Source organism: Cavia porcellus, unplaced genomic scaffold (genome assembly GCF_034190915.1).
Source record: "Cavia porcellus strain 051 isolate PalLab524CR breed Dunkin Hartley unplaced genomic scaffold, mCavPor4.1 scaffold_1, whole genome shotgun sequence".
In the NCBI taxonomy this organism is placed as follows: Eukaryota; Metazoa; Chordata; class Mammalia; order Rodentia; family Caviidae; genus Cavia; species Cavia porcellus.
In genome coordinates, this window is record NW_026947484.1 from 146996717 (window position 1) to 147021538 (window position 24822).

Sequence of the window (24822 nt, forward strand, 5' to 3'; positions counted from 1 at the left end):
GACCTTCTATTAATTTGCCACAAGCTTAAAGTCTGTGGCTTACTTACTTGGGTGTATTGGAACTATCCTAGTTCAGATCCATACCCTCTGCAACACAGCTTCTTTTTATTTTTGAACTCATCATCTTGCACTTACCAGGCAAGCATTTGAGCCACTGAGCTAAATACCCGGTCCCTGCTTCTTTTTTTGTACCTTGTGGATAAACGACCCAATGCAATAAGAAAAAGAAGATAGAACATAGAGACTAAGTCTTATTCCATATCTCAGAGGAATCCTTTTTAAGTATGATGCTTGCTAAAGGTTTGTTTTAAATGTTGTTTGTTAGATAAAAACTTCTTTCTGCAGTGGCTAAGAATTTATTATTACAATGAATGGATGTTGAATTTTATCAATTATTTCTTTCTGAATCTATTTGACCTTATAATTGCCCTGCTTTGGTCAATCACTGATCCATTTTTTACTTTTAAATTAATCTTATATTTCCTAGATAAACCAGACTCAGTCTTCATGTGTTATTCTTTTAAAAACAATGTATTTCTGGATTTGATTTGCTAATAATTTGTTTATCCTACAGCCCTACTATGTGCACAGTGGTGTAAGGGAAGCACTTTTTGGAGAGATGACCAAAAGCTACCTGATAGGTAGGAGCAAAGTTTGATTTCCACTTTGTCTGGGATTAGGTGTGAAGGGAGTGTCTGAAGTTCTGTACCACCATAAGAAAATGAACACTTTCTTATTGAAAATAAAATTCCATACATGCTCAGTACAAAATCTGAAATAAATCTTATTGCTAGAATTTAAATATTTTAATAGCAGTGAAATAAAAACCTGTATTTACAGCTAACCTATATATGTTCAGTTTGCTAGTTCAAACTGATAATGAATAAAGAGAGAGAGAAGACACACTGAGTTCTCAAATATCCTTTCAGATAGTTTTTCTACATCATTTCCATATGTGATGTCTCTGAGGCTTTGGCTAGGCCAAGACCGATAAGGGTGATTTTTTCCAGTTCCAAATAACTCTCGTAGTCCATTTTTAATTCAGCTTCCATTTGTTCTTTTGACTTGTGGTGTGTTTTCTATGGGAAAAAAGAAGACATCCTTATAAGTTGCTGACAGTTAAAATTACCAAAGCATAAGAAGGGGCACTTTTAGACAGTTAACAATAGCTGCTGCTGCTATCTAGCACAAGAGGCCTGTCTGAGGCACCAGAGAGCTGGAGAATGGAAAAGACCTGACCATCCAATAGCTCTTCCCAAGACAAAAACAAAAAACCCCTCTTCTACATTTTTGCGCCATAACTTTCGCCTTCCTTATGCCTGGAGATTCTGCAACCACTGTTCTAAGTCCCATACAGATGGTATAGGTTGTTGATCACATGGCAATTACTGCTTTACCCAGCTGCAATTATAATTAGAAAAATTCCCATTTCTATCTTATAGTTCATGTTAGAACTATAATTACTTTCATCCTTTAAGAAGTGAGCCGCATCCAGGATCCATGCTGTTCGATTCCCCTGGGAAATAGTCTGGCACCTCTTGCCTGGCACCTGGCAGGTACTCATAATGACCAGCCAGGCTGTGTGGCCCTCTCCTCCCTCTGCAGTAATGCGAATAGTTAAAACTTGCTAGCACTTTCTATGTGCCAACCACTGGCTAAATGCTATAAAGTTTTTACTCATTTAATCCCACTGCGATCCTCTGAGGTTCTTAAGATATCCTTCTCTTTTCCAACTAATGTTAATTGTTTTTCCTTAGAGACCTTTTCTATGTTCCAAATCTAACAAAGCTCTTTTAAATTAATTCATTTATCCATGATCTAGTTCCAGAGAAAATTTGAGAAGTGGTGGTTCTACTTAAAAGAAAGTACTGTGTCAAATGGAAATGATCTCCCAAGAAGTTGGACAAGTTTTGGAAACTAGAAAGCATGATGCAGTTTCAAAATATAATTAATGTAACATGCAGTCATTTAAAAAATTTCACATGCATGTTTTTTGGATTAGCCACAATTCTACATGTTTCAGCTGATGTAGATAAGGGGGAATTGTTGCTATGGTACTTAAACACTTATAACAACTGTGGATAATTGCTGGCATAGGCCAAGAATGACAGATTATCTCCTGCCACAGAATTTCCATCAATGTTTATAAGTATGCAAAAGGACAAAGCCAAGACCAATTTGTTTGTAGCAGTGGAATGCAATGAAAAGTTAATTAATTGGGATTCTTTTATACTTTGTCACCACTAAACAATGCTTTTGAGATGAGTCCCATTGCGTTTATTGAGCTAATTAGTATCTATAATAAGGGGTAATGTTAATCTATTTGTGGTGCAGTGTTACAATATTTCCATATGCTGGTGCTTTTAATGAAGACCTGGGGTCTCATGTGAATAATTATGTTAGAAGATGCTCTGTATTTGGCTATAAGGAGACTACAGATGGGATTAGCAATGAAATTATTGGTGGCAAAAATGGCAAGGGAGGGCATGAGCAAAAGAGAGATAGAAACATAAAATGAGACGATGTCAAGTGAGAGAGAAGACCTAAATCTACAGAATATTTAAGAGCCCCAAAGTCCTGTGGGTAAAGGAAGACTAACAAAGCCATCAAATTTATATGAAATAGAGAGAGGCTGAGAAACAGGAAGGTGAAGACTTTAGATCTTTAAGTTCTCTTTTGCTGGGGTTATGTGTCCTATACCAAATTGCCCTCTATTTTTAAGTATCACAGCTCTGGAATAACATATGATAGTAAAACTCATCTTTTTTACCAATTTATCATCTATCTATTGTTATGATTATACTAGCTCCCATTTGATGTCAGTCAATTATTTGTCAAGTGACTTAACTGAAACCTTTACAACAATCATCCAAAGTGGTTATCAGTTTCCCATTTTCCAGATGAGGCAACTAAAGCTTGGCCAACATGAGAGCACCGCGCCCAACCCCATAGCTGCTAAGTGGCAGAGGTCAGATTTGAACCCACATGTCCTGCTATCTCCTTTAATGCATTCTTCGCCAAATATTAAGATTCTATGTAATGAAAACATTAAAATTTTGAGTCATTATATTTGTACTATATTTGAATTAAGCTACAGAAACTTGAATGGAATATGACTAAGTGTCCAACTGGTAGTTCTCATTTATTATGAGATAGGAAATTTTTAAAAAATGCCCTCAACTCTTATTAGACCAAGAAAATGTTGCAAAAAGCACAGCATTCCTACAGAAGCTGTGGAATAAACCAAACTTACATAATTTCACTGGTAGGAAAAAGAAGTCAACTTCCATTTTTGAAACTTACATGTTTTCTCTTTTCCATTTCTAACTCCATTTCTTTCTTTTCTTGTTCACGAATACTTCTGCGCTGTTCTACATATTCCAGGTGCTTGACTTCTCTTTCAAAGTAATAGTTAACACTTGATACCTGTTAGAAATAAAAGTCCAAGGCAAAGTTAACCCTGGGAAACCCCTGTGGTCTTCTCAAGGCCCTGTTAGACTTTCTGTTGCAAGTGGGTTACCTGTCTCATCTACCCTCCTGATCCTCCTGATCATTACCTAATCATTTACCATTCTTTCTAATCAAGAGGTAGGTGATTTATTTTGGTGTATTGTACTTCTAATCCTTCAGGTGAGTGTAATTTGGAAATGGTGCCCATAGGCCCACTACCAGAGCGGCTGGATCCATTAGGAGGTTGCTGTACTTAGATTTATGCCCCTGTGACTTGAAGATGTCTAGAAAAGGAGTAGGATTTGAAGGAGAGACCTGAAAGAAACAACAACACCCTGTAGTTTTGTAGTAGAAACATTCAGGAATTGCTTTATCCCATTTTCTTCCTTCTCACTTCTAAGACTGAGGGAAACTTCAAGTCACCAATTTGAAACTGGAAAAGTCCACTGAGGACTTCAATGGAGGCCCTAAAGTGACTGGAGCAGAACTGAAATGCCAGTTCCCTGGAGGGCTTAGCAGGGAGGCAAAAGAACAGAAGCCCAAAGTCTGAAGAGTGCTCGGGGAAGGGAGCTTGAGGGAGTGCTTGCTGCCTGCCAGTAATTGGCTGATGTTGGGGCTTGCAGCAGATGGCAACCTATATATTTAATGTTGGCTGTACATATATATTTCTAGCCATTGATCTTTGTATAACCTCATTATTGACTTTGCTTAATGGTGGGTACAGGGTGGTGCAGAATACTGCCATTTCAGATGTGCAGCCAGCAATATATTAAGTAGAGGAGGAGTATGAAAGATGCATATAACTGTCAGCTGGGCTCTCAGGGAAAAATAACACTGACATGATAGAGCTAAAAAGTAGTTTCAACCTGAAAATAACCTTTTATGATTATAAATCTCCAAATCAGTTCTGTCACAGTCTAGGCTTCATTTACTTGGCTTCCTTTCCATCTCATGGTTGGGTTTGTTCCTAACTTCAGACTATTTAACTTATGTGACAGAAGTGTATTCTTTTATTTTGACTGCTTAAGTCTTTTACTCTCTTATAAGGCAAAAATGCTGCCTTTTAAAAATATTTTAAGAGATGCCTTGCCAATATCTGGTTATGTAAATCCTCAAAGTCAAAAGTTACTAACCTCATTGGTAGAAGGGTGACTTAATGTCCAAGGAATTTCTAATATATGCAGTGTTCCATAATAATCAGCTATGGCTATAAACTGCTGCTTAGCTGAAAAATAAAAAAAATTAAAAAAAAAAGAAAAAAGAAATTTCAGCAAACAGAATATTATCTTAAGAGGTTAAACATGAACTGTGTTTTGTTTTGTGGTTTCCCAAAGGATTTGCTGCGGTTACAACACTCTTGGCAACTTCATCAGATGTTCATGATTGGACCAAATAAACATGTAAAAGACATTTTTTCCAGTTGATGAGATCAAAGCTAAGCCTCTGGGCCTTTGTTAGCCTCCCTGCCACCTCCAATCTTGCTTTTCTCATGTCTAATAAGGAATGTGGCTGATGGCTGATTCTGTGGCTTGGGCCTACTGGTCAAACTTGAGAGTAGAACAGAAAGAACACATGGAAATTTCAAAGAAAACTCACGAAGCACATTTGGCAAAATGCAGTAAGGGCTAAAGGATATCATTATCCAGATGAGTTTCAAAGACAGCCAGAATGACAGTTTCTCTGTTACTGAGACATAATACTTACTTGAAGGAGTTAAAATAGGTAAAATATGTAAGATGTGATAAAAATTAAAACATTTTTATTGCCATAAAAGGCACATTGCCATTAATCTCCCAGTCCCAATACCTCCTCTTTTCTTTGAACATGCTTAATCCTACTGTATGCACCACTTTCTGAAGTGGTTCTGGAAGGCTTCCAGGAGTGTCTTTAGTTGAGCTGTCATGGCTGCCTTGATGCCCTGAATCATTTCAAAACATTTATCTTTTATGGTCATTTTGACTTTGGGGAAGAGCCAGAAGTCATATGGTGCCAGATTCAGTATATAGGTGGATGAGGACACACCAGAATGTTTTTATTTGACAGAAATTTTTATAGATGTTTGATCAGTGAGCAGTGATAAAAAAATACAGTAAATGCTTAAATAATGTATTACAATAAAAGACACAATGCCTGAGTATTAGGGGGGCTTTACCTGCCCTAATAATACTCATCACTTTAGTTGTAGTTATCCCATTGTTCTTAGCAATATGTCTTTCACTGAAATAAGCTTAAATTTTTTAACATTAATGATACATTTTGATCACCCCTGTACAATGTGTTTGAGCATTTTAATGTCCTCACTCATCAGAGAAAATAATATTTTTCTCTCTCTCATTTTCAAACTCTGGTTCGAACTGTGGAATCTGAGACTCATAACCTCTACAGGTGCAGAAGTAATGTTTTGTAACAAAGATGAGAAAATACACGTTGGTGACACACATGACTAAGCAGTAACTAGACTGTGACACCCTACAGATTCTAAAGATTGAGTTTCCAAATCCACTGCTGTGTGAGAGAAGGATATGTCTATAAATCTTTAGGGGAAAAAAGGAAAGTTCATTTAGGGAAGATTATCATATGAAACTTGCACAGAAAGGACTACTTGGGTGAAATAGAAATGTTAGAGTAAAGGAAATAAATTACTTTTCATAGACATATCCCTGAATTTATGATTGCATTGTTATATAATACTTTTCTCCTGCTAAATCCAAAGATTAAACTTTATAGATAGATAATCCTGGAAAATTATTCAATCTTATGAAGAGAATTGCTTGATATAGCCATGGGAGAAACACAAAAGTGATGTAATGGAACATATGACTTAAAATGAAAAGCTAAAGAAACAAAACATTTTATCTGGAAAAGCAACAGCAAAAAAATAGTGAAGATTTAGGGATCAACCTATCAGACCAGGGGAAGATAACCAGGATTCTGTCATACATTTCAGAGTCAGACTCTCAACTGATTTCTTGTCTTAGAAATCTTTGAATCAGAACAGTGAGAGAAGCTCAGATTGTATACAAGATTTGAGAACAAGATAGAGGAAAAAGCAGAGGAAAAATAGGGAGGGTAAGGATGTTTGGCCCTCTAGTGTGAGAGATGTAAAAGGAGAGAGAATGGAGAAAGAAAGAAAAGAGGCCTTTATTGAAGGCACGGGAGGGCTGCCAAAGAGACACAAGCACCCTCCGGAAGAAACAGGAAAAAGGAAAAAAAAAAAAAACTGCGCTTTTATTTGATTTTGGAAGGGGGTGGAGTTGAATAGCCAGTAGAATGAGGAATGACGTATTGACAATTGATTGGAGCGTTGGTACCGCAAAAAGTGAGAGGCTTGACTTTTGGGGTCAGAGGAATGTGGAAGGCAGTGCTGAAGGGAGGCGCTCTCCAGCGCATGTTGACTTGCACATGAGAAAAACTCCTCGAAGGGAAGATTGGAAAAGAGGAGAGAAAAGATGAGATAGCAAAGAAGGAGATGAGAAACATGAGATGGAAAAAACCCTGAGAAAAAACATCAGAGGCTTTCCCAATGTATGTGCAAATACTCCCAAACCATCCAAAATTACTTAGCTCATTTAATTAGAATGAACATACCAGAAAAGGTCCAAGGTTCGATGTAGGTGATCATAGTTATGCAAATATTTTGTGACTGGGCTGGTTCGTGGGTTTTTTCCAGAAGATCCCAGACATCAATATATCCATCTTCTCTGCCAATATAGAAAACGCCGGGCCGTGTCAGGGACCAGTGCCCTGCAGTGTACCTTTTTGCAGCACAGCATGTCTGAAGGAGGGGTCCAGACTTTGAACAAAATTGTAAAAAGGACAACTAAAAACATTTGTTAATATTCAAGGGCAACACACAATGATTTTAAGACAACTCAGCAGAATATGATCTTTAACTGCAAAATTATCTCACTAGAAAGTCTCACTGCCTTTTGTCATAGGGTTTTTGAATTAGGCAAGCTCTTTTCTTTCCTATTTGTTTTCACAAGCCGTTATTTTGCTTGTTTTTCTGGCTTTTTAGCAAAGATGAAACTTCCAATTGAGCTACTGATGGGTCTAATACTTAAATGCCTCTAACTTCATTGCTATTTCAGTGCAGATTTGTGGACGCTAGATAAATGGACACTTGCATTTACTATTATTTTGCTATCAGGTGTCTGCTTCCCATGGAAACAGCTCTGGTAGCCAGTAAAAGCAAACAGAGCCTGTCAATTCCAGTTGTGAATTGCATGTTGAAAATCAACAGCAGAGATGGCAAATTCTCATTAAACAACTTCAGATGAGGGTCTCTGATGACTTACAAATATATTTGGAAGAGATTTGAGACCACCAAGGCATCATGAGATCATCTTTGCTTTCCTCTACCACGGGTTAATATATCCACATTGAAGGTTTTCACAGAAAAAGATTGCAATTTTCTTTCTATCCACATCAGGCTCCATCAATTAGGTGTGTCCACGTCTACATACACTTGCGGCAACTAAACTAAACCATGGAACCCTCGCCCTCCCGTCTACATATGTGTAAGGAATTTTGCTGCAAAGAAAGAGGAGTATCATGGATTCCTGAGATCCTCAGAAGTGACACTTCAAACCTCTTTTTTCCCACTTCTCTGAGTTATTTTAGTTTCTATAGGCAACAAGGTTCTTGGTTCCTGGATAGTCTTTTGACAATCTTGCCTGAATTTTCTTTAACTACAAAACTTGTTAACTGTAAACATTTTAAAAAAAATTTTTATCGGTTCCAGGGATCAAATTCATGACCATGCGCTTGCAAAGCAGGCGCTTATGCTGCTAAACTAAATCCCCAGCACCTTACTGTAAACATTTTTTAAACACACAGAAATACACTGGTGTAAAGTAGAAGTCTGCTTGCTAAGGGACATGTAAGTGATTCCCAGTGTTTAAATGACGGATTTGTACAAATATTCACTCATCTTAAAATTTTCTTTTATTTAAAGTACTTGTATAAGTTAAAAATTTTAGAAGGTGAACTATTATATATATGTTCTCGCTATGAAATTCACACACACACACACACACACACACACACACACACATACAATGTTTCCAGCTTTTATTACTCTCAAATTTCTTATCAAAAGGACAAATCACTTTAAATTACCACAAAATGTTCTGATTTCCTTATCCTCTTGTTTCACTGGATTTTTATAGTCTTTTTAGTTTGGGGCAGGTTGGCATTATCTGCCTGGACCTATCCTCTTTCCTATCTGGGCTCTTGTTCCTGCCTTACTTGGTCCCATGTATGTCTCTGGACGAGCTGTGATCTCCTGGTGACAGACCCCTCACTCTACGCACTCCTAGTTTCTGACTTTGTCAATGAGTTCTTAATGCAGAAAAAAGCATAAGGTCCATCATTTATTTTTTGGACTTTATTCCATAATTAGGATCCTATCTTGTATTTTGAAGAAAGGCAAAAACATAAGTTGAGCCAACTTCGTACATTATGTATTTCCAAGGAAAGATTGCTATGTTTTGGAGAACCAGGCACTTGCAATGTTATTTCCTTCCCTCAGGAAAAAAACCAAATGACTGTGTTTTCAAAAGACTTACAGTGAACCTGCTGACAAGCTGGAGTCCAGGCCATCTGTTCTCATTTCTCTAAAAAGTACCTCAAAGGCACTCTCATTTCAGAACAAGCCATTGTTCCTACTCTCTTTCTCAATAACAAAGGACCATATGCCCACTCCCTCACTTGCAGACTACTTACCATAACACCTTCTTTCCAGATGGCCACATTCCACCCCCCAACGGTGAGGATAATGTCATTGTAAAAAGGTGATCTCTGGACAGTGTGAACAGGTCCATCATGGACGGAATAGAGGCTCTTTGGTTTCTTTGCTAGTGGAATGGAAAATGCCATTTTTTAATCTGTCAAGGGATAGCTGTTCCTTTTTCTTTAATGGAGAGTCAGAGAACTTCCCATGAAGGCTACTTTTAAAGATCAGAGGACTATTCATGCTGTTGTTCATTAATTCATTCAGTGAGTCAATAAATATCTGCAGATTGCCTATGTGTGCCAAGTACTATAGAAGCCTGGAAAAATAATGGCTAGAAAGCAAACATGATCTTGTCCTTATGGAGCTTACAACTGAGTGGAAAAGACAAATACTCAATAAACAAATCATAGACTATGCAATTAAAGTGGTATAAAGAATATTATGAAATGAAAATATTACAAGAAAGAAAAACAAGCAGTGTTCATAATTTAGACTGAATGGTAGGAAAAGGTGTCTCTGAAGAGGAGTTATTCAGGCCTGAATGCAACTGGGCATGAGGAAATTTTGGTGAGGAGGAGGGAAGGACACATGCAATAGTCCTCGGTATCTTTGTACCCTTGAAGAAGCAAATAGAACTCGAATCTGTGAATCCCAGTATGAGACATGAAATGAATAGGATCCAGAAGGGTCCAGACTACACAAGATCTTGTAAGAAAGAGTTTAGTTCACAGCCCAAGTGTAGTGTGTTTCAGCGAGTCCTTTAGGCCTACAGAGTGAGACAGTTTGATTGACACTTCCAAAGGTTCTCTGGCTGCTGCTAGGGAAATGAATGCAGTGATGGTGAACCCTTTAGAACTCTGATACAGACAGCTTGCTGTGGCACCCATGCCATAGGTTCGTCACCACTGCATTACACGCAGGCAGAAGCAGAGGCGGGCACTGTAGGGGACTGTTCCAGCCCAAGTGGGGCTTGAGTTAAGGTGCAGTGGAAAGGAGCAAACAATCAAGAAAATACTTGTGAGCTGGGATGTAGAGACAGCTTGACTAGGAAGAGCGAGAGGTGATGTGTAGAAAATAACAGCCATATTTCTGACCAGAGCAACTAGCACCATGCAGATCCCAGGTGTTGCATCTGGGAAGATTTAAAGCAGTGTACGAAGGTCTCTTTAGTCCCTAGGTCAGGTTCCAGGCCTTTTCTGCTGCTCTGGTTTCTTCAGCCAGAGTTTAAGGGTGTCTACTTGGGTTTCCTCTTCCTCAGGCCTGGCTGCAGAGCTAGATGCTCCACCCTCTCTGTTGCTCACACCCACAAGTCCAGGAACGACCATAAAAAATATTCTTCTCAAAACTAAACTACAGTCTGGCTGATTGATACTAAAACCACTAACATTCTGAATTTCATCATATAAATGGCTATGTGAGGACCAGACATCCCATATTCCCAGAACACCAATGGGACAGTAAGCTGAAAAATACCTATTACATCTTGTAAGAAGCTTGTAAGGTAGGGTTTTGGTAAGGTAGCTATCCACCCCACGTTCACAGCAGCATTATTTGTAAAAACCAAAAAGTGGAAGCAACTCAAGTCCCCCTGATGGATGATGAATGGATAAACATGTGATATCCACATACAGTGGAATATTGTTCAGCCTTAAAAATAGAAGAATATTCTGACACATACTACAACATGGATGAAACTTGAGGCCATAATGCTAAATGAAGTAAGCCAGTCACCAAAGGATAAATACTGTATGATTCCACTTACCTGAGGAACCTAGCATAGGCAAATTTAGAAAGATAGAAAGCAGAATGGTAATTGTGAGAACCTAGCAGTGGTGGTGAACTTATGGCACGATGCCACAGTGGGATGTTTGTTATCGCTGAAAGCTCTAAAAGGTTTGCTATCACTGGTAGGGAAAAAGAGGAGTGGGTAGCTATTTTTTAATCGGTGTAGAGTTTCAGTTCTGCAAAAAGAAAAGAGTTCTGGAGGTGGACTGAACAATGTGCAGGTCCTTAATGCTGCTGACCAGTACACTTAGAAGTTATTAAGATGGTAACTTTTATGCATATTTTACCACAGTGTAAAATAGTGTTTTTTAAAAAAGGGAAAGAGACATAAATAGACATATTTTAAAAATGAAGTTCTGGATTAAAAAAAGAAATAAGAATCAGTTCCCTTCTGACCAAAGCCATGATGAAATGGTCTGGAACATTTTTGTGTCTTACATTCCTCATTGCTGAGACAAATTACCTAACATCCAAAATTAATGGGGAAAAGGTTTATTTAGCTCACAGTCTGTAGAAGTTTCAGTCCATAATAGGCTGGCTTCAAGGCAGCGTGACACATGGCAGAGGGCAACAGTTCGTGGTAGTGGAAGACAGCGAAAGCAACAAGAAAGAGCAAGACAAGCCTTTTTCTGTCCCTTGTATTGTGTCCAGTCTACCAGGAGTAGGGCAGTGCCAATCCAATCAGTGGACTGAACCGGCAATCACCCATCCTTATCCCAGAACCCTTAATCCTAGCATTGCACTATGAATCCATCACACACTCTAGATTGAGCCACCTCTGAAAAAATCCTACGCCCACATGAGGCTTTAGGGGTATATTTAGGCACAAACCACAATTCCTGGTAAGGCACAACACCAACAAACCAGCATCCTTATTCTTGGAGCATTGTCATGGCCCTCAGGGTTAGAGGCTTCTAGAGACCATCTAACCCTAGAGATCAAGGCCTTCCAGGAGTCTGGAAACCATATTGATTACCTAGGATAGCAATGTCAACAACTGCTTGTTCTTTAAAACATAATAACTTCCTCTTTCTTTTGTCCTTTGAAACACCTGTGAGCCGTTCAACAATGAATGCAGCTGTCCATAAGTTACAAAATGAAGCAACAGTGCCTCTAGGCCAGGTGTTATATAGCAATTACAAATCAACAAAAAGGCAGCTTTCCAGAGTCCTTATCTAATGCAAGATTCAATCCAGTAGGGTTTTTAAGAGCACAGACACTGAGGATAGGCTGCATGGTAGCAACTACAAAGAGCTACTTTGAGGATCACAACGTGAGCTAAAACATACAAAGTACACAAAGTACTTGGAAGAATGTCCAGCACATCAGTGCTGATGTGAGGATTTAAGAGTAGACTACATGAAATAATTATGTCACTTGTTATGTCACTATGTTGGCTTTCAAAGTCTGAATTTCTGGCTTTCTCTCTGATCATCTGGAAATGATGTTTGATTTGGCCTTCTTTACCATGTACAAGTTTCTCCTAAAAAGAAGAAATTCTCTTGCTGCTTGGTTGTGTATTTTGAGATAAAAAGAGGGGGTCAGGAAGCCTCCATGGTGCTTATGGAAGTCAGGGGGCTGGGAGCTCCCAAGGAAAATGCCTTCAGTTCTCCGAATGTAAGAAGGCACAGTGTTGGCAGGGTAGATCATCTACTCATTGGCCCTTCTTATGCTTTAACCATTATTCAATGGGAAAAAAAGGTTGTTTGGCTTTTCACATTGCAAGTTACTTGACTGATGATTTAAACTATTACCACATTCTTTATAATCAGTGCTTAAAGCTATTCCCAGATTTTAAAATGAGCTGAATGCCAAAAAATGAAAAGCAACTACTCTTTGTCCTGACCATCCATATCCCACTGGCCTGTTGGCCCCCTCTGTCTCTCTATCTCACATTTTCCTGGTTACTTGTCTTACCGTCTCTCATCTGGGCTATTGCAACTGGCCATCCTGTTTCCATTACAAGTTCTAACAACAGACTGATCCAGCCCTGCTCTCCTGCCAGTATGGCTTTGGATTACCTAGGTGGCGAGGTGCAGTAATTTGGAGGGCACTCTAGGCTCTTTGTCATCAGGATCCAGGTGTCCTTCATGTCATCTCTCCTGTTACTGTTGTGCTCTCCATTGCTGTGGTTTGGCCATGAGCTCTCCTTGTCTGCTAGCTGTTCACTGCGATTTTGGGCTTCCCTGTTTTTGTCCTTGCTTTATTTATTTATTTTTTTTGGTCTTTTTCATTTTTATCGGTACCAGGGATCGAACTCAGGGCTGCCTGCTTGCAAGGCAGGCGCTTATGCCACTGAGCTAAATCCCCAGCCCCTGTCCTTGCTCTTTATACCTGGAGTGCCTTTCTCTATCTCATCCATCTGGAAAATTTCAATCCAGTCTTCAGCACCCAGGTCATCCCTGGATTCCCACATCAGTTTGAGTTTGCTTACAGCACTAATGACACTATAATGCCACAATTTGTTTATTTGCTTGAATTTCTAATATATTATGGAACACCTTTAAAGAAGAAGACTATCTTAGTCATTTTTGTATCTTTAGTACCTGACACATAGTAGGTCCTCAATAATGATTTGATGAATAATGAAAGAAGCAAAGAACAAATCAACATCACTGAGGTTTCAAAATAAAGCTCAGATTTTAAGTTTATTAGTATTGATTATTTGATAAGTAGAATAAAATCCACTTAAAATAAATAAATCTGTTTGTCACAGGCTCCCTCCAAAGCAGTTTAGGAAGCTGAGGAGAGGAATAGAGGACTAGAATCCCAAGAGAATCTCCGGGACCAGGGGGCATTGGTTTCTATGCATAACCAAGTTCTAGCATCAGGTCCTGAGCTTGTGTACCAAGGGTGTGGCAAAGATCCTCGTCATGCTATATAGTGTCTGATATGCAGTCTATGCACAACTAGCATTCGTGAACTACTGACTAAATGGGTACATGAGAGAGCATAAAAGGGGTTTCACATAGTCAACTATATCAAATATTTAATTTTGAGTTCCACTTTAAGTCATGGAATTGAGAATGAATGGAAAAAAAAGATCAGTTCTGCGTGCACTTGACCCTCTGTTGGGTCACACTAATCTTATCTTGATGCTAGATGTTAGCCATAATCTATATCTGAGTTTCTGGCCAGGGGATACTATAGAAGAAAAGTAGAGGCACTTTTGCTTCAAGATGAAATGGCTACCGAGAGGCAAGGCTGAGAAGGAAAGTGCTCCCAGATCTGAGATAGACACTGGTCTCTGGAGTCAAGCTCAGTAGAGCTAAAGGTGTGTGTGTGTGTGTGTGTGTGTGTGTGTGTGTGTGTGCATGTAGGAGTTTGTTTGTTTGTTTTGATACAGAGTCTCCCTATGTAGTGGAGGCAGGCCTTGAATTCACTTATGTAGCCCAGGTTGCCCTTGTACCCATGCTGATCCTCCTGCCTCAGCCTCCCAAGCATTGGGATTGCCCTCTTGTACCACCATGCCAAGCAAGGTTTGAGGTGAAGATGCTGTTCCCCCAATATCTGTCCCCTGTGAGCTGTGACTCTGACCTCTGTGGATCACTCACCACTCACCCCAGCCACCCATAGGCTGACCAGATCCTCTTCTGTAAACATCTTCAGCTTGTGGTTATTCCAAACCTTGCAATAGGGGTCAGATAAGTTTTCATGCCATGATCACATTCAAAACTTTAAAGTAGTTGTACTTGGTGAGCTTCAAGGCTCTGATCCTATCAAAGATAGGAAGCCAGATTTCCTTATTGGAGTGCTTATTTCCTTATTGAGTATGACTCACATATCTCTGCTCAGCTGCCCAGTGTTCTACTTAGCAAATCTTACTAAAATCCAGATTCAGGTTCAGCAGGCCTGGGGTAGGGGCCAAGATTTTCTTATGTACTTCTAGCAAGGTTCCAGGAGACAACTATGCCACTTAGTCAAAGTTCACCCTTTGGGGAGCTGGTTTCCCCTCCCAGCAAGACCAGGACTGGAGTTACTTAGGACATCACAAGAGTCCTTTAGGTGGTTTCAATTTTAAGGAAGATCTTACAGTGACAGACTAATCCACAAACTTACCCATCATCCTGCCAGTGTCAGGATCTTTTTCCATTTTCCAATCTGTGTATATTACTTCACCTTCCTAAAAAATATGACAGATTCCTGATGAATACAATAACAACTTCATAGGAAAAGATCTCAAGTCCATGTGCTAAGAATGATTATAATCAAGACAAAGCAACTAGTCAATCTGATCAAATGATAAACTGATAAGAGAGGATAGGCCTCAGAATCATTACTGGACTTGGTTTTAATTGAGCAAAAAAACCCAGTTTTCATTTCTCACATAGTGATGTGGACAGTGTGAGTAATTATGTACAAGAATCCCAACTGCTGAATTTCTAAAGTTTTTATGGATGCACCAAAATATTCCTTTATATCCAGAAAAAGCTTGGACTTTTATAACTTCACAGTATTGTTCATTTTATTATTTCTGCTTGGAACTCCCATCTTTCATTTCTTTTCAATCACTCATGTCTAGTCAACTCCGGGTCACCTCTTCCATCTCTTCCTCCTCCTCCTTCTTGTCCTGGTGGCCTCCTAGTGAGTAGTGTTGTTATCACCCTGTCACTGGGTCCATTTTTTAACTGGGCAGAAAGTGCCTTGTGGAGAGAGGGACACATGCTGATCATCCGCCAGTGCCTGGCTCTGTGTTGGCAGGTTCAACGCTCTCCAGAGCTTAGCCTGTTGCTCAGCCTGGGAGTGAAAGTCATGAGTGAAAAGAGCATCTCTGTCTTGGCTAACTTTTGATAAGGTTCTAAGAATTATTTCTTCAGCTGTAAAGGGAATAATAATATCAACCCAACCTTATAAGGTTGCTGAGATTGAAGGAGATATACTTGAAAGATAAACCTGGTTCAGGCATTTTTGATAATAATGTCCAATAAATGTGAACTTGCTTTGGTTGTTATTATAGTAGGTGCTGAAATATGGAGATTATTATGTATAATTGTTATCTTTTCTAAATACAGTTTTTCATTGTCTTTTCTACTAATTTGTGTTTCTTAGTAAACCTATATTACTTAGCATGTTTTCCTCCATACAGTGTAAATACTTGAATATTTGTAGATTTGTCAGTGCCTTACTAGTTAAAAAGCTCCCTACTTTTAATGATTTTTCCATGTTTATAAATGAATATTTAAATGTGAATCTATAAGGCATAAATTTACAAATTTGAAGTGCAAACAAGCACATTAAAACATGACATTGTATGAGTATTGTAAATCATAGAGCAAACATGTGTAGTGGGGTTATAATAATATAGGATGATGTTATTGAACATTAATTTTAAAAGCAGATAGTATAATTTACCTCTGTTCCCACAAAGAACTTGGTGCAGAAGTCATCAATTGGCTTGAGAAGATTGGCTAATCCAGCTTCCAGATTGTGGTACAGGTTCACTTCTGTTACTTTGGTCTGATCTAGCAGTTTGTCTTTCAGAGAAGAATGGATAGAAAAAGTACATGTTTACAGTTAGAGGCCTTTTAAAATAGAGATAGTTTGTATTTTATGTCGCTTGCCACACACATCTACTCACATCTGTCCTTTCCCTTCCTAATATGGCTGCCATACATACAAGTACTTTTAGACTCTAATTTAGCAGTAGACCTTTTCCTTTTTTCAGGCAAAAATATCAATGACTGTACCATACTATATAATGTATTACAGATAAGACTTGTTTATTGAAACAATTTGATATCATTCATTTTAAAATAAACTACTTTTTAAGAATCTAAAATTAATGAACATTATTTGTTGAAGCTTTAGAAAATAGAAAAAGCATGAGAAGAACAAAAAGCACCTATTATTATGTCTTCTAGAGATAAGTATTACTAAAGCAATGGTATTTTTTCCTCTAGTGACTTTCCTGCAAATATAGAAGAGAAACTGAAGAAGTAACAGGATAGGAAAATCACAAATGCTAATGAAGGTGTGAGTTCCAAAGAAATAGCATTTTAGTCAAAGAGGATGAGGCTAGAGAAAAATGTCATCAGCTACATTTACTGACTGGAGTGAATGGATTATGAATATTTAGTAAATTAAAGTCATCTTCATAGGTTATGGACTTTTTACTACTGGGGATCATAATGCTAGCAATTAGCATTTATTTAATGCTTACCTCAAACCAAGCACCAAACTGTGGGCTTTACATGAACCAATTCATTCAGTCTCACAATCACTACCCAGGTCACCATGCATTAAATTTCCTCCATGGTTGAGCAAACAAAGACTCAAAACAACTGCCTAATTTACACACAGCCTCACTCACAGTGGTTAACACTTATTATGAATTAACTATGGACTGTACTGATAGTTTCAAGTATATTAACTTGGTTTACCTTCAAAATATCCTAATAGACAGTTACCTTTATCAATTACTCTCTTTATATTTTTATTTTAAAGCAGATAAAAAGATAAATTAAGTCACGGAGAGGTAAACTAATAAAGCCTGAGCAAATAACAAATTGTGGCTTTGAGAATTAAACCCAGACCTTCAAGGCCAGAATCTACATTCAACCACCACGCCACATCGCTTGGAAGAACACATATATGGCAATCCCTGCAGGCTACTCCAGCAGAAGAACTCCAAAACCATTTAGTGAGAAGTCTTTCTCACGAAAATAAATATAGGGCTTCTTAAACTCATTACAGTGTTTAGAAAGGTAATGTCATGGACTTAAAAGGACAGGCAAAAAGGCAGTGGTTCCTGACCTCTAGATGGTGACTCAGGGTGTCAGGCCCTGACTCAGCAGGTGTGCAGAGGAAAAAGGTGGAATGGCTAGGACTTGTGACCCACCGTCAGTGGAGCAGCAGCACTGGATCTACAGCAAAATGTGGTCAAAAACTAGTGAATGTGTCCTTGTTAACGAGCCCAAGTATGGTAAGATAAGTGGATACCTGGCAGTGTACCCAAAGGGGGATGCAAAATACCGTTGAAGTTTTAAAAAGAGTCAAGAAACTACAATATAGTGTCTGCCTGTGGAGGTAAGAACTGAATTCTGTTAAATCTTATGTGTACAGGCTCCTACAATGTATTGGCTATAGGTGGTATAGCCATTGTAAAATTCCAATATTGAGGGTTGATTTTTAAAATTCCTTTATGAATTAGACTGCTGTAGCAAATAACTCATCACAGCATAAACAGATGTGAATATTCAAGCTATTAAATGCCTCTTTTAACAGTTATATGGTTTATCTTTTTTTTTTTTTTTTTTTTTGGTACCAGGAATTGAACTCAGGACCCTGCACTTGCCAGGCAGGTACTCATGCCTCTGAACTATATCCCCAGCCCCACCCTTTTTCTTTTTTAAAACAATTAAAGGCCCTTGGTTACCTGATATTTTGTAAAGAAGTTGTTCTTCACTTAGGCTTATCTTGGTTGGGCAGTGGTCTAAATTTGTTTCGCCCTTAGACAGCTTTATCTTGTGGGAAGAACACAAAAGAAAGATACATCCTTAAATTAAAAGACAATATATTTTAAAGATATGTCCTTATCCTTAAAGAAAAGTCTGTACTGCTTTATGTTTCCTCATGCACCAGTGGCACCATGTGATTTCTGGCTCAGCGCCAAAGTCAAAGGACCGTGAAAAGTAAACATTTTGAACTGATTCACGACATCAAGGCAGCCACCACAGCACAACTAAAGGCACTCATCAAAGGGGACTTCCAGAAGAGCTCCTTCAGCAAGTGACAACAATGGGAGCTGTGCGTTTGAAGCAAAGGGGGTGTTTAGAGGAGGGATTAATGGCAATGTGTCTTTTACTGTAATTAATTTTTTTAAAATGTAAACATTAACCATATGCTTTGATCACATCTGACATTTTCATCACTTCATGCTCTTCTTTCACTGGAAGCGAATATAGTATTTAATAATGCATTTCTTGTGATACTTACAAATCAAAAAGAAACTATTGTGTTTGGAATTAGAATCAGACATTCTAAAGAAAAAGTGCATTCTCATTTCCATATTGTTCTCAGGGTAAGTTGCTTTTATTCAAGCTGTGATTCACAATAAATTTAAGTAACTACAATTCAATTACTCCTTTGCTCCATTTGGTTAGAGGTTTCACAGCAATATCGTCCCACTGATGATATGCAAAATATGCAGATTTTTGACTATGATGAGGAATCTGCTTTTCTCAGCTAACGTGAGCACTTAGAGAATTTCAAGCGTCTGGTAATGCAACTGAATAATTATTATACTAACATTTGTAATCTGTGGTTTGCTTATACATGAGATCTCAGTCTCAAATTTCTGGTTTGGTCTAAGCAGATATCAAAAATAACTCTCAGTCAAGGGATTTACTGGTTGAATAAATACATGAACAATAAAGTCCTGTTAAAAGTTGAGCTCCTCTAGTTTTAGAGGGTATATAGATGTATGTGTATGTATGCAAAATATGTAGTTATGCAAGCAAACAGGAAGGATGTAATCCCTTGTTTCTTACCCTAGTGAGAGGTTTCCAGGAAAGATCTAGATGCAAAAATGTAGATGGTACATCAAAAGGAATTTCTATACTTTCTTCTTTCTTTTTCTCTGTTGGCAGTGTGGGAGTCAAAGTTTTCAGTGGCCTAATATCCCAGAAACATATTGTGCTGAAAGAAAGTTTACATAGACTTTTTTATTAAGTGCAAATTTAGAACTACCATTAGTGCTGCTATACGTTAGCAGTGCGATGATGGGTGTATTCTAATGTCTCTGAAACTAAGACGCTTATTAAATGAGATTATCGTATTTTGTATTTTATAGAATGATACCACTTATAGGGTTATTTAATGACCTTTGTCTTGATAAATATCATATATGAAAACAGAATTTGGCAATTGACACAATCTTTTTTTTTTTTTAAATATGAAGGCTTTACTAAATTAACTCACAACTCACTCACTGAAAGCATGTAAATCAATGGATTGATCAGGTCTCTGTTGCCCATAGCTGCTGCTAAACTTCTGTAGTTTAAGGTGTCATTATTTCTACCAGAATTGAAAGCTGTTTTTAATAGTATTTGGAGGTCAGATAAATAATATTACTTTTAGATTTCCCACACTGTTATGAACTCTTAGTTTTATAAACTGAGGCATAATTTTATTTGAGCAAATATCCTTCAATATGAGTTGCCAAGTTCTTTTTATAAAAACACATTTTAGAAATACATGATAAAAATGTAAAAACTTTTACTTTTTAAAAGAATCCTTCCCAGTAAGTGTTTCAACCTTCATAATTGTGAGATAAAATTGAATTTGTAAAGGAGTTAGTATGCAAATTTATAAATATGAGAATAAGAAATAGCATCAAGGAAGGATAACAATACAACATCATCAGCCAGGAAGCTTGCTTAATTTTTTCAATATTTTTATCTGTATAAAAAAGATTGTTTTATACCAGCAATACCCTATAACCTTTCTACCCTCTAGTTACATTGAATTTAATTGCTATAATAAAGATGACGTAGGAAGCAGAGGACACTGATTTTAGGAGTATCTAAGGAATAACACACTGCATAGAAATACGTTGAAGCTGGGCTTGGTGGCACATGCCTGTAACCTCAACACTCAGGAGACTGAGACAGGAGGATTGCTGTAAGTTCAAGGCCAGCCTAGGCTACAAAATGGATTTAAGGCCACCCCGGACTGGATAGTGAGACCCTGTATCAAAAAACAATGTTGAAAAATGCTTGAAATAAGACATACCAGTCTGCTGAGCAAGTGACAAGTTGACAGCATATTTCATTTCGATTCTCGAAGACAGAGCCGAATCTGTTAATCTAGTTTTTAAAATGCAAGAACAGCAAATTCTGTTTACCTAGAAAAGTTTTTTTCTCATAACTATTTACCTTTTCAATTTTCTTTTTAAAAATTTTTAATAAAAGCATAATGCTATCACAGCCATTTGGAAAATAGGTTTTATAATCAAACACAATTCTGCCTTATAGTCTTGCCTAAGTCTTTTGTTACAGAAACATTTTTACATAGTTTTAATTAGCATATGTATAAATTTTTATGCTGAGATTTTTTTCGCTTGGCCTGATCTGGACATCCACTTTTGTATTCATAAATTATTTCATTATAATGTAGAGAGAATGTACCATCATTTCACTATTGATTATTATTATGCATGTTCTTAAGGGTGTCAAGCCAGCGCAAGCAATAGAAAAGAGCTAAGTGTTAAATAAAACACCCATAGGATTCGTGGGGATACACACAGATCCGTAGGAAGGTTTGTAAGTCGTGGTATCGTAATCAGGGCACTCACGGTGACTCATTGCTGTACTAGCTTTCACTCCACAGCCTCTTGGCACACTCAGTGCAAACAGCCTCAGCAAAACTACACACTGCAATCGCTTCACAGATCTTCAAGGCTGACTGCCCTGTAGAGCTGAGATCTAAAATCTGAAATCCATAAATTCTAAAGGACTAAGATATTTACACTTTATTTTTACACATCAAACCCTTATTTTCTCCCCTACTATCCCCATGTCTGGTACAAGTCTTTGATGATAGTGACATGGATTTTTTTCACAATTCAAAATTCACTGAATTACGGACTTGAAACATCTACATTGGGTAAAACCTGAAAATTTACAATTTATCAGGAAAAAAAGCATTAAGCTGCCAAGACTCACCTCAAATGTGTCAGCCAGCCAGTGTATATCTGTAATCACACTCCTATGACCACTTTCTATTGAAGAGACAGCACAGTGTCTGATATACGTGGCTTCTTTGTTACCGTCTGGTTCAAGGAGAAACATAGGCTGAAGGAATATTAAAAGAAAGTTCCACTTCAGAGAGCTGATGTGTGAACTCATACTTTACTCACCATTCCACTTAAAATTAAAACCTTAGAAATATACAGTTCAAGAAAACATAAGCTAATGTTTTCATGTACTATATATTTAGGTGATAGGATTTTGACTTTCATCTTCAGTTTAGCTTAAGAGTTTATTTTTAAATTTTGCATCTATTATTGGCCCACTGGCTCTAAAAAACCAACAGAACATTCCATCCTTATTTGTTTGTTTGCAGTGCTGGGAATCAAATCCAGGCATTTGGGGCAGGCATTGTATCCCTGAGCCACATCCCAAACCCAGGAAATCCCATTCTTCAAGGACTGTTTCCACGCATGTACTGAAGCCCATATCCTACCATTAGCTGGTAAGAGATTTGTTGATATTATGGCTGATACCATGGGGCTGGAGGGATGTGCAATGTCCTGGGTAGGTATGCAGTGGGAGCAAAGGAATCTTAGCACTCTTGAAACAGAATTTACAGCTTTACAAAATCACAGCATACTGGTTTTTTTTTTTAAATCAGAAATCATTGTAATCTCTTCACTTATACAGGCTAGATACCTGGCCTTTCAGTTCAGAACTCTTTCAATGATACCACTTTAAACACTTGATTTCTTCATTTTATTTAACAATTTTATTAACAATCTAAACCCCTAAAATCCTGGGGTGGATGATGTAACTCGTTTTGTTGCATTTTTAGTGAAAAGCCCGCATTATGTCCACAAGCAGACATGAAGCCTTTCTTTCTTCTGTTGAATATTTATTAAATTTGGCAAGTCTGTTATGTGCTTTTTAATAAACCCTTGAACAGAAAAAACAAACTTGCAAGAGACAAGTTATAGGCACCAACCTTGAGTGTAGTTTTTTTATTTCCACCCCCATCCGCTTTGGTGCTTTCTATGCGGTCCGCATATGTGGTGATATCCCACAGGACAATCTAAAACAGAAATAAATGTTATTATAACATTTTCAGGAAATAGTTAATTGGATCTCAGAAGATTTTTCTGTTAGACTACCATTGGTATCCAGCTTGCTACATCAGTCACCTTAGAGGAAAATCTAATCTAATCTTTATTTTAAGTAAAGCAGTAACTTTTTAAGCAAATACAAAAAAGGACGCTTCCTTTTCTCTGAGAGTGCTTCAGCACTTTGATTTCTGGGCTTATACTAATATGAGAACTTTTTAAAATCCAAGATAAATATCATGTGCTGCCCTTTGCTTTAGGAAGTTTGTTTTTCTGTCCTTGTGAATGTGCGACTCTAGGGACAGCTGATTTAGACCCACAGAAAGGAAGTCTTTCCAAAATTCTTCAGGTTTAATTTCTTCAAGATTAAGTACAAATACCCAGATGTTTAATAATAAAAAAGAAAGGCTGGTGAGTGATACATTCTGTTTAATTGAATGTTATAGCCCAGTCTGAATTTATATATATCCAAAGGATCATTTTGAAAAATTTGAAATATTGGGATAAAGTAAAACACTAAGTTAAATTAATTTTCAATGACTAAGTAGACAAAATACATAAAAATAGTAAAATGTCAAGGTATACAGAGTTATGCATGATTTTATTTTTACAATGTATTTTAAAAATATTCTTAAAGAGTTATGATGTTCTTGTCATGAAGAACAACAACAAAAATTTCAGGATTTTCAGGGCTTGGAGCATAGGCTCTGAATTGTCATCAGTTACTATTGAATGAAACTAGAGAAAAATTTGTTTTCCTTAATTTTTGTTTTTGCTTTTGTTTTGCTTTGAATAAATGGGCATGGGAGCTGCACATATTTAAATTTTTACCATTAGCAAGTTTTCCCAATCACATGAAAATGATTGCTCTTTTAATCCTTAAACCTACTGGATCAAAATGAATTTTAATTTAAATCATAGAATAACTTTTAGATTTTTGCTTTGTTTTACTCGTGAAAGGAGAATAAGATCTAAATTTTATAAAATTCAGAAAGAGGAAAAGAGAAAAAAAGCAATCTATGTATGTATATGATTTGCCTTTCCTCTGCTGAACTGAATATTTGAGTTCAAAGAACTCCCAAATCAAAACTTCTTGCAGAATGTTTTCCACGTGAAGCAGCAGCTAAGGTAATAATCCACACCCACCTGCCCGTTTATGCAGCCTCCAGCAATGATGTTAGGGTCACTTGGACAGAACTTGAAGCAGAAGATATCATCTGGGCTCTCCAGCATTAACTAACAAACACCACAAAGTCAAGAAAAAAGGGAGAAAACCTATTGAGATCATAGCCAGCCAAGGTCAAGACAGTTAGAAGTCTAATTTCACAGCTCAGGCATTTACAGTGCATGACTGATGTACACTAGAATCTGTTCTAAGACTTCTACCTCTGGAAGGTGCAGTTGTTAAATTTTATTGTGGGTATGGACATACCTCTGAAAGTGGATACGCTGTCATGAGGCTTCGTCTCCTTCTACACCTACCCAAAGGGTATGTAATTATCGGGGCCTGTTACGTTTTTTCCAAATGAAAAGATTACAAAATCAGTGTTTCTAAAATGGTGGCAGATAAGCTTTGTGTGGGCAGAATCTTTGTCTTTGTTCTCTCCTGTGTACCAGCCTGCCACCTAGAATGTTCTAAACAAAGCAAAACTTCACTGGATGAGGGAATAAGGAATTATTGCTTCTGAGTACACTCTGCATTTCAGAATAATATGAAGCTCAGAAGGGAAAAAATAACTGTGGAGGAATACTTATTAATAACATTTAGCACCTATGCTGCTATGCTCCTACCTAGCAAAATTCTGGCGTCGCTACTGTTCAACTATCACAGAATGAAAGTAAGCCTTTGTAGGCTACCCGTTTACCATCACTGAGACAAACTAGAATCAGGGGAAGTCGTCTTGGTTTATTTGGCGTTTTGTGATTTCTAGAAAAAAATCTGTGCTTTTGAAAATAAAAGTTTTTTATTTGTCATTTTGACTTCTGGCTCCGCAATAAAATATCTAGAATTGAATGTGGCCAAACTGCCTTAATTCAGATGAACTGTGGAAGGAGG

At 37.6% G+C, this 24822-nt stretch overlaps 1 protein-coding gene across 2 annotated transcripts in view; it reads right to left on the reverse strand.

Moving 5' to 3' along the window:
- Positions 1–784: 784 nt before the first annotated feature.
- The window catches only part of Dnai3 (dynein axonemal intermediate chain 3), a 50069-nt gene continuing 26031 nt past the window's right edge, over positions 785–24822 (reverse strand). Inside the window, exons 11-23 of one of the 2 annotated variants that reach the window (XM_023561289.2) lie at positions 23913–24002; positions 22652–22738; positions 21637–21765; positions 20705–20778; positions 19462–19609; positions 18348–18435; positions 16325–16446; positions 15032–15095; positions 9178–9308; positions 7039–7225; positions 4584–4675; positions 3304–3426; positions 785–1079 (exon numbers count right to left, since the gene is read on the reverse strand). In XM_023561289.2, the coding sequence (XP_023417057.1) occupies positions 939–1079; positions 3304–3426; positions 4584–4675; positions 7039–7225; positions 9178–9308; positions 15032–15095; positions 16325–16446; positions 18348–18435; positions 19462–19609; positions 20705–20778; positions 21637–21765; positions 22652–22738; positions 23913–24002 (1476 nt within the window). In that variant the 3' untranslated portion in view covers positions 785–938. Of the gene's footprint in view, positions 1080–3303; positions 3427–4583; positions 4676–7038; positions 7244–9177; positions 9309–15031; positions 15096–16324; positions 16447–18347; positions 18436–19461; positions 19610–20704; positions 20779–21636; positions 21766–22651; positions 22739–23912; positions 24003–24822 lie in introns of both variants that reach the window. The other variant, XM_003478799.4, reaches the window with a different exon arrangement.